Source organism: Durio zibethinus, chromosome 25, assembly GCF_047325235.1.
Source record: "Durio zibethinus cultivar Kanyao isolate XHJ-2024 chromosome 25, ASM4732523v1, whole genome shotgun sequence".
NCBI classification, from domain to species: domain Eukaryota; kingdom Viridiplantae; phylum Streptophyta; class Magnoliopsida; order Malvales; family Malvaceae; genus Durio; species Durio zibethinus.
In genome coordinates, this window is record NC_143186.1 from 843,891 (window position 1) to 853,101 (window position 9,211).

General features: G+C 35.1%; 1 protein-coding gene across 2 annotated transcripts; it reads left to right on the forward strand.

Moving 5' to 3' along the window:
- Positions 1-239: 239 nt before the first annotated feature.
- Positions 240-9,211, forward strand: LOC111276097 (nitrobindin heme-binding domain protein). Of its 2 annotated transcripts, none has more exons than XM_022861910.2 (3): positions 240-662; positions 742-810; positions 8,745-9,211. In XM_022861910.2, the coding sequence occupies exons 1-3, from the start codon at positions 363-365 to the stop codon at positions 8,865-8,867; spliced, it is 492 nt and encodes a 163-aa protein (XP_022717645.2). In that variant the 5' UTR covers positions 240-362; the 3' UTR covers positions 8,868-9,211. The 2 variants fall into 2 exon arrangements, with proteins under 2 accessions (XP_022717645.2, XP_089610634.1); XM_089754508.1 differs by having other exon boundaries at positions 307-662; positions 8,687-8,760.

The window sequence follows — 9,211 nt, forward strand, 5'->3', positions numbered from 1 at the left end:
TTGATTTTTTTTATTTCCCTTGAATCTAAGTTAGATTTTAGGTTAATTTTTAGGGAATAGAGAATTGAGAGGGGTGTGAGGGGGGAGAGGATGGAATGTGAGGGTGTTATGAAAAATTGAATTTAGAGTAGCGGATGTGATGACTAAAAATGAGGTTTTAAAAGTATTTTTTAGGGTTTATTAAGAATTTCACCCTCTAATATTACTTAAGAACAAGGGAGGCGTGGTATGTACGCCAAAACAGAGCAGTAGAGCAGCAACTTCATAGTTTTATTTACCCACTCGTCTGTCTGTAGCCCCCCCACCACACCCCCCCCCCCCCCCCCCCCGAAAAAAAAAAAAAGTGAAAGAGTTTGAAAGGCATGGATGAGGAGAAGGAGAATTGCACAATTCACCCAGCAGTTGCGCCGCTGTCCTACTTGTTGGGCAGATGGAGAGGGGAAGGTGAAGGAGGATACCCCACCATCAACTCCTTCCGCTATGGCGAAGAGCTTCACTTCTCTCACTCTGCATCTGGGAAGCCCGTCATAGCCTACTCCCAGAAGACCTGGAACCTCAATTCTGGTGAGCCCATGCACTCTGAGACCGGCTATTGGCGTCCCAAACCTGATGGCTCCATTGAAGTTGTCATTGCTCAGAGCACTGGCCTTGCTGAAGTTCTTGTATTCTCTTCTCTTTGCTCTTCCTTTTTTCTAACCTTAACATTCACTTATCTCTCATTCTATGTTTTATCCATTTCAGAAGGGGACATACAATGCAGAGGACAAAGTGATCAAGCTTCAAAGCCAGATTGTAGCCAATGCTTCCAAGGTAATTTTGTAACAAAACCCATTCATCTTTTCCTTTTACTCATTGTCAATTCTCAGGCACATGTGCTGTTTGTGTCTCTATTCCTTTCTTCCTTGAATTTGTTTTTGGTCAATTTCGGATAATAAATTTCTTTAGCAAGGCTGGGTTCAAGTTTTATGTGCAGTAGGTTGAGATATTGCTTGCCATTTTCAGCAGCTGAAAATTCTAAATCTTGAACGAAAACCTCCTTCTTTGGCATCACATGCACTGCCCCTTAGACATATTAACACGCTGGCCTTTGTTTTTTAGTTGCAATAACTATTTCACAGAGGGGAATAATGCTGGGTGATAAAATCAACTAGATTTCGGCCAAAGGTCTGTCAGTTCCAGCAATGATAAACTTTGTCTTCCTAATCCTTTACCTCACTTCTTGTTGACAATCTTTTCTGGTGATTGAGACAAAAGAACTGTTGAAACCAGGGGACATTCCTTTGTGCTCATTAATCCGTCATAGGTTTAGGTACTTTTATGGATGCTCTTATCATGTCAGACTAGATGCTTTGTGAAATATTACAAATAGTCATTTGGAATGTTTGAGTGTGTATCAAAGAATACCCATCCTTTTACCTTTTCTGTATAAACATATGTTACCAATGTCAAATGTTCCAAGTAATGGATTATTAAAGTTATGGGGTAGGATAGTTCCAAAAAAAAAAGTTATGGAGTAGGACTTTCTTTTTTATTGAAGGTTTATCTAACTCAAGAACTATCTATGCACTTAAAAATAGGAAAGGGTAAAGCATTAGCCTAACAGAGAGTTAATATGCTAAAATATAATTACTTAACAGAAGCAATAGCTAAAATTTCTTTATTGATTCTTGTTCCCATATAACTTCTTATGTAATGGAATCTTAAGGTAGAGTCTCCCCTTTTCTTATTCAAAAATGAGGTTGATGATTTCTTACATATCCTTCTAGACAAAGTATGAGTTTCCACTATGCTGCACATGATTTGTTATCCATAATTCCATATACTCATCCTTGATGGAGGAAGCAACGGTGTCTTTTCTCATTGCATTCATTAGTTCTACCCCTTTTTTTTATTTTTTTCTTTGCTTGCAGCCTATGATTTGTATTTACTTGAAATTAATCTTACTGAAGTTATTCAAATAAAATGTATTTAGTTCTCTTTTTGAGTTTCTTGACAAGGTTGTTGCACTATCTATGCAGTTAGCCTTTTTGAAACTGCCATGGGGATTGCCTTCGATCTAAAATAGTTGTCCTACTAAATTATGTGCATGTTTCACTTGATTTTGAGTTATATGCCGTGGAGATTAACCACCTTCCTTGATTTTATTGCCATGAAATTATTAACATAGCCTGTGCTTGATTTCTAAGTTGCACAGTTGATCTCTCTAATGATCTCAATTTTGTGGTTACATATTTTAACCATAAAAAGGGATGTCATCAGGGAGTTCATATATATGGTTCATGCTTGTGGCATCACTTGAGGGATGATAATTATAACCAATTATGAGGGTGAGAAGGATGGCTAGAAAATTTAATCAATTGCATATACATATAGAAACCAAGTAGGATCCAAATTTAATTTGATATGGTTTGCATTGGTTTGGAGAGGACAAATAATGACATTGGTGGGAAAATCTAAGCTGCTAGGATTTCAAAGCTAGCACAAAAAGGTTGTATTTGGACGGGAATTAAAACAGTTGCAAAATATATGATAATTGCAATTTTAACAAATAAAATTGATTTATGTTGAACAACTTTTACCATTTTGAGGACCAGTTAGCATTTGTGTTCAAAACATCATTAAATGATTAAAAGAAAACATAGTGAAATAGTTGGAACAGCATGTTGGATACAAGTGAAAACGTAGAGAAACAGAATTAATGTTGAATAAAGAGAGGAAATTGGGGGACAGGAGAGACTTAGAGGGAAAAGGGAAACTATAAAGAAGCAAGGAAAAGGAAATATCGTATCAACATTTTAAAGTTCCCAATTATTTATAATCTAAAGCTACTAGAAACTAAAATAATTTAAAGTATGTTACCTGCTAGCAGGATGGTTGTGTGGTTGCAAGGCCTTGCATGAGAGTAGGGATCATGGTGGGTAGATGCAGATGGCTAGAATGATAAAGTGATAGGCTCTAGGAGTCCTTATCTAATCAGTGCTTATCTTTAGAACTTATCTCTAGCATTTACCTTATGTAATTCTTCATTTTGTGAACTAGTTTGGTGTTTATCTCTCCTTAGGTTGTTATTAGTAAGTTAATCTTTTCAAGATGGTTGTTCAGGCTATGAAAATTTTCTACTCTCTTGAGTAAGGGTAATATGTAACAAGGCCCAAGCACCACTTGCCCTGCATTTTTTTTGGGGCCAAAACCATGTGGCCGTCAAAACCTTAAGCTCAAGGTGCTAGTAGTGATTGACTTGACCCTTATATGGGTTTTAACAATCACATTCATATGAGATGTGGGATGGCAAATTGCAATCCTAGCCACTAAAATCTTTGACAACGTTATAAATGCTATAGATCACAATTGCAGACAATGCCCACTCTATAGGACCAAGATCTCACCAGTGTGCTATGGAAGCCTGCATTGGGCTGGCACATGTTCTAATACTAATTGAAATGTCTTGGGTCCAAGCACCACTAGCCCAACAACTTTTCGAGCCTAAACCACATTGCCCTTAAAAACTTAAGCTCAAGTTGCTAGTATTGATTGACTAAAAAACTTATATGGGTCTTAACAATCACACTCACATTAGATATATATCGCAGCAAGCATGTTTGGGTGATGACAATTTTCTTCTTAAAACTCTACTCCAAGGACTCTCCTCTGGTGGCTTTAGGTTTTAATTAAAAAAAAAAAAGCTCCAAAACTTAAAAGGACATGGAAGAGGTTGGGGGCTGACTAGCTTTGCATATGGCAAGATGCTAGTAGGCTACACCCTATATTGTAATATGAATGTAGAGTGCCGCATATAATCTTGTTGCCCTAATTCTTGGAAAATAAGAAAAGCCCAAATTAATATGAAGATAATCCAAATAATATATCACAAATATGTATAAGAATTATAACTAGGCTCACAAATATAACAAAGTAGCAAACTTAAATCTTAAGTAATTAAATCTCTTGTGCAAGTTCTTTTCATCTTGCATTGTTCTCCTTTTATTTAAGATTTTCAACCTTGACTTTTGAAATGTTGGAGGATAAGAATTTTTTCCCTGATCAGAACCATGGATAGACTATCAATGGTAAATTTCTCATGTGCCATAAAATTCTTGAAAACGCATTGGATAATGAAGTCAATGGAAAACTTTTCACCAGATTCCTCATTCGCTTTGATAGATATGAGCTTGCTTCCTAGATTTGGAAGAATAAATTCAATGGAATCTTAACTAGGTAGCACTTCACTAAGCACTTTAGTCTCCCAATTTATTGGTTCAATTTCCACAGTCCCAACATTCTCAGTTTTAGACAGATCGTGTTGCATTATCTCATTAGGCCTTACCTCTTTGTATCACCTTTTGGTGCTTCTTTATGCTTGCTTTCTATGATGGAATCGAAGTTGACTGATTTTCCCAAATTTAATGCATTCTTGTTGATTATGACCGCAAGTGCACGGATTGTGACACGTAATTATAGTGCGAGTAAGATTCGTTTTTACAGAGATTGTAAAAGAGTCAAATTAATTACCGAAATTGAACACCCTAGACTATATTCAGAAAAATCGGAAGTTAAACTTAACCTACCTAATTATGCAAGAGCCAAATTAAACTACTAAAACAGTAAATTAAAAATGAAATTAATCAACTTAAACAGCAATAAAAACAATAATTAACTAACCCAAACAGCCCTAATAACCGAATTAAAAACATGTAAAACAGAATTTAAAATTAAGCAGCACTTAAACCGAACAAAACAGCACTTACAACTAGAAATTAAAATGTAAAAACAGAAACCAAAACTGTCAATGCAAAACAGTAAATTAAATTGATGCAGAAAATAAAAACAGTCTTGAAACTAAGTGCAGAAAATTAATTCTAATGCTGAAAACAGAAAATTAATTTAACCCTATATGCAGTAACAAATTGCAATGTAATAGCAAATTAACAACCTAAAACAGCAACTGAAACTTAAACCATAAACTGAAAACAGAATTGAAACAATATGCAGAAATCGAAAATTGCAACATTGCCTAAAATAGTCCACTTTAACTGTGCAGAATTAAAAACAGCAAACAGAAACCATGCAGAATTTAATTTAACCATGCAGTATCTTAAATCTAATGCAGAATTATTAATTTAACTAAGTGCAGAAACTTTAAATTAAATGCAGAATAATTTTAGAGATGCAGAAACTGAAAATTGAACCTAAACTATATGCCGAAACTTAAAACAGAACAGAAAAATTAATGCAGTAGCTAAAATAGTATAACAATAACAACAACAAACTTTAAATCTTAAATCCCATAATAACAGCTGCAAACTAAGCTTTATATCCCATAGCTCTGAGGTCGGTTGCATGAAAGGTCAAAAAATGGAATCATGTTAAATCATAGTTTTGAGTCTTCTTGCGCTGCTCATTTCTGTCACAGACAAACTTTTTCATCTACTTTTTTAATCATCATATCTTTTTTTATTACTTGCATCTACTTTTTTCATGGTCTACCTCTAGAAGTTTTGGTTTTTCCCAAATTCAGAAACTCATTTCTCCTGATTGGTGCATAAATATGCCTACGTTTCACATGTTCAAACCATTTCAAATGGCCCTTTCTTATCTTTTCCTCAATTTGGGTTGCCCCTAATTTTCTCGAAATTTTTACTTTTTTTTTTTTTTTAATTTTGTCTCTTCTAGTAATCTTTTTCTCAATTCGGATTACCCCTAATTTTCTTGAAATTTTTACTTTTTTTTTTTTTTTTAAATTTTGTCTCTTCTAGTCTTACCACTCACCCATCTAAACATCTCTATCTTAGCTACGCTTATTTTCTTCTTATGTTGTTTCTTAATGGCCCAACACTCAGTCCCATATAATTTCAGCTTCTTGTAGGTCCCTTCTTGAACTTGAATACCTTTCCCTTTCAATTCTGGTCAAGTCGGCATGCACTTCTTGGGAGACAAACTTTTAAATTCTGTTTTGGATTTCTAGACTCTGAGTCAGCGTTGGCTTCTTTCAATCAAAAGACAATAACAACTTTTGTACTTTCCTTCATGCAGCAAGTGAATTCCATCTTGTCTTGGACTCTTGTAATTCAACACAATTACCAAGCCAAAAGGGAAACAAATTTCAGTTTTGAACTCTTACTGTAGTTAATGCCAAGTCAGCTGTTTGCTTCTCTTATTGTCCAATTAAAATCCAGCTTGTTCCATTCTGGACAGCAACTTGATTGAAAAATAGGTGGCAGCTTCTTATCCTTCATGGCAGCAGCTAACTTGCACATCCATTGCCCATGCAACACAAGATCAGCTCTTTATCCAGCCAGCTTTTGCCCCTAGTCTTGGTTCCTTGTTATTTTCACATCAACTTCATCTTAGCTAGGACTCCAAATTTCAGCTTTTAGGTACTTGAAACAGAATTTAAAGATCAAACTCATCTTTTCCATGATATCATCCTACTAAGCCTTGTTGTCCAATAAAAATCCAATGCATCCAAAATAATTCCATGCATTGCTTACTACATTAAACTATATGGATTTGCATAAAAATTCTGAAATTAAAATCTGCCTGAGGCTAAACTGGATGCTGCCTGATTAAATTTCATGGCTACATTGCATGAAATTGCTTGAAAAAATCAAACACTTCTTGAACTGAAACTCACCTAATTCTGCCTTGGGATTTTGCTGCCATGAATTGTCCAAAATTCAGCCCCAAAAACAGCTTAATGCATCTTTTAAAAATTATGGCAGCATCAACAACTTGGGCCAATAGGTGTGGTTAGCTCTTTTTGGACCAATCAGATGTATTTCTTTTCAAAAATCAACCAAATTGATTCAAATTTCCAACATTTCATACTTTCTTGAAATTTTTTCTACACATGAGAAAATTACTCAAATTAGGGATGAAAATTAAATTATTTTGCCAAGAACGAAGCAAAATTCATACAATTAAGCACTAAAAATAACTCTATTTTATAGAGTTATCACTTGTATTCATGCAATTCCCATTTGAAAATGCTTTCTCACTCTAATGTATGTAACTTTAAGCCCACTATATTCATTAAATACGTAGGGATGAAGATTTTCATGGCCTTATCTATTTCTCAAAGAAATCAACTTATTCAAATGCACAACAGGACACGGGTTCTGGTGTGAAATATGTGTGTGACATGGCATTTGTCATTCAGACATCAGAAGGGTTTAGGGTTTGAGCCACCTTCAACACCGCAGCTTGCTTTGGTTTTTCCATTTTTAACCTTGGTTTAAGCCACTGAAAAACGAAGAGCAGAAAAATAAGAGTAGAATAGCAGCTGCTTGAAGGAGAAACAAAACAAAGAGGAGAGTCGGGGGTAGGAATAGAATGAAAATAAAAGAACAAGAATGGCCATTGGGATTTGGGAGTTGTCTGGTCCAACACATGTGGGTTTAAAGGGTTTTTTTCTTTTAATTTTTTTTAATTTTATAGAAGTTGTTTGGAAGGGATGAAACATATAGAAACAATTGTTGTCATTGTTATTATGTCCCCACTATCACAAGCCCATATAGCATTGTTATTATGTCACCCTAAGCCCATTTAGCAAAATGAAAGAAAAGAAGAATACGAGCTGAACGATGGTTTTGGGGCAAGATATGCCCAATTTGTTCTTACTTTTCATATTAGGTTCCTATAAGCACAAGGTTTTGTTTGAGTTAAATTAATTTTTCAAAATTTCAAACTTCTACGAGCAGTATTATTATACTCCTACAAATTTTTACTAGGAACCCCCCATATCCATATCCTATTTTTAGATACTTTTTAGCCAAATCTGCGAGTCCAAATATTTTACCAAAAGATGAGTCTGACATATGGACACATACCCTTACTGCATACTCATACCCGAGTCCATGTAACATAGACAACCATCATCTCCTAAAATTCTTAATTATTGATTATGAGGATCTCAAAATAAATGCTTCATTAACTGATTGTAAAAATTTGATCTTTGGAGGTTAAATCGATCCATATAGATGTCAAAATGGAATTAGGATGTTGAAATTAGGGGCCAATGAGCTTCCGGATAAATGTTGACATGTCAATGACATGTAGAACTGACTTGGCATGTGAGGTGGTGGCATTGTATGGTACAGATCGACTTGGCATATGAATTGCATGGCCAGCATTGCCAAGATCATATTTGGTTCACAGGGATGCAGTGCAGATCAATTAGAGAGAGCTTCAACAGTAGGCAGAGGTTTCATGCCAGCCTATTGAAATCTGGGGTTTTAAAACTTTTTATAACAGCTTTTTTGTTTTATTATTATTATTATTATGATTATGGGAAGGGTAGGGGCTGGGTATTGTGGTAGGAAAAAGGCAAATAGCAGAATCTTTGCTGAGCTTTGGTACCAAAGTGATGTAGTGGCAGGTAGGAGGGTTAGAGAAATTACAGGGAGAAGTTGGAGAAATAGAGGAAATTAAGTAGGAGAACAATAGAAGAAACAGTGTAGTGAAAACTGGAGAGATAAAAAGAATAGGGAAATCTCAAATTCAATATTTCCAAATTGTCAACAATTCAGAACCCAAAACTGCTATAAACTAAAACAACATAAAAGTAAAATACATTACAGTAAAATAACTTAATCAATAAGCTTTCCTCGTGTCTTGATGGTTAGCATTTGGGATCCAGAGCTAGCTTTGCATTGGAGTGTATTACCTATGATTTATATTTTTTGTGCAGTGTGGATGGCTTCCTAAGAAGAATTATTAACAGCAGTGGATTGTGTTTTGTTGAGCAGGTGAGGGAAATAAGTCGAGTTTTTGAGATGGTTAATGGAGAATTATGTTATTGTGTTCAAATGGCTACCAATGTTACCAGTCTTCAGCCACATCTGAAAGCAGTGCTCAAGAAGCTGTCTTAGAACTTCCAACTTTTAATTTTCAGGATGCAAACTAGTCCATTCTATTTGGATCAAAACTAGTTTTTGATTTCTGGTTCCCCAAAGTCACAAATACATATATGGGTCAGAAATTGGATTATGAGAGGATCATATAATAATCGCATAATACATGTGTAATTGCAAATAAGATTTTTCAAACTCTTAGTGTGCAAGAAACTTCATGGCAGACAGCTTATGCTTGAAAGATGTTGTAATTTATTGGGTGCAAACCAGCGATTGGATTGATTTGTTTATAATTCCTTACAAACACGCTTCCTTGTATCCATCATCTGCCGTTTGACTAAATCAACTCTCTTAGAACTCAA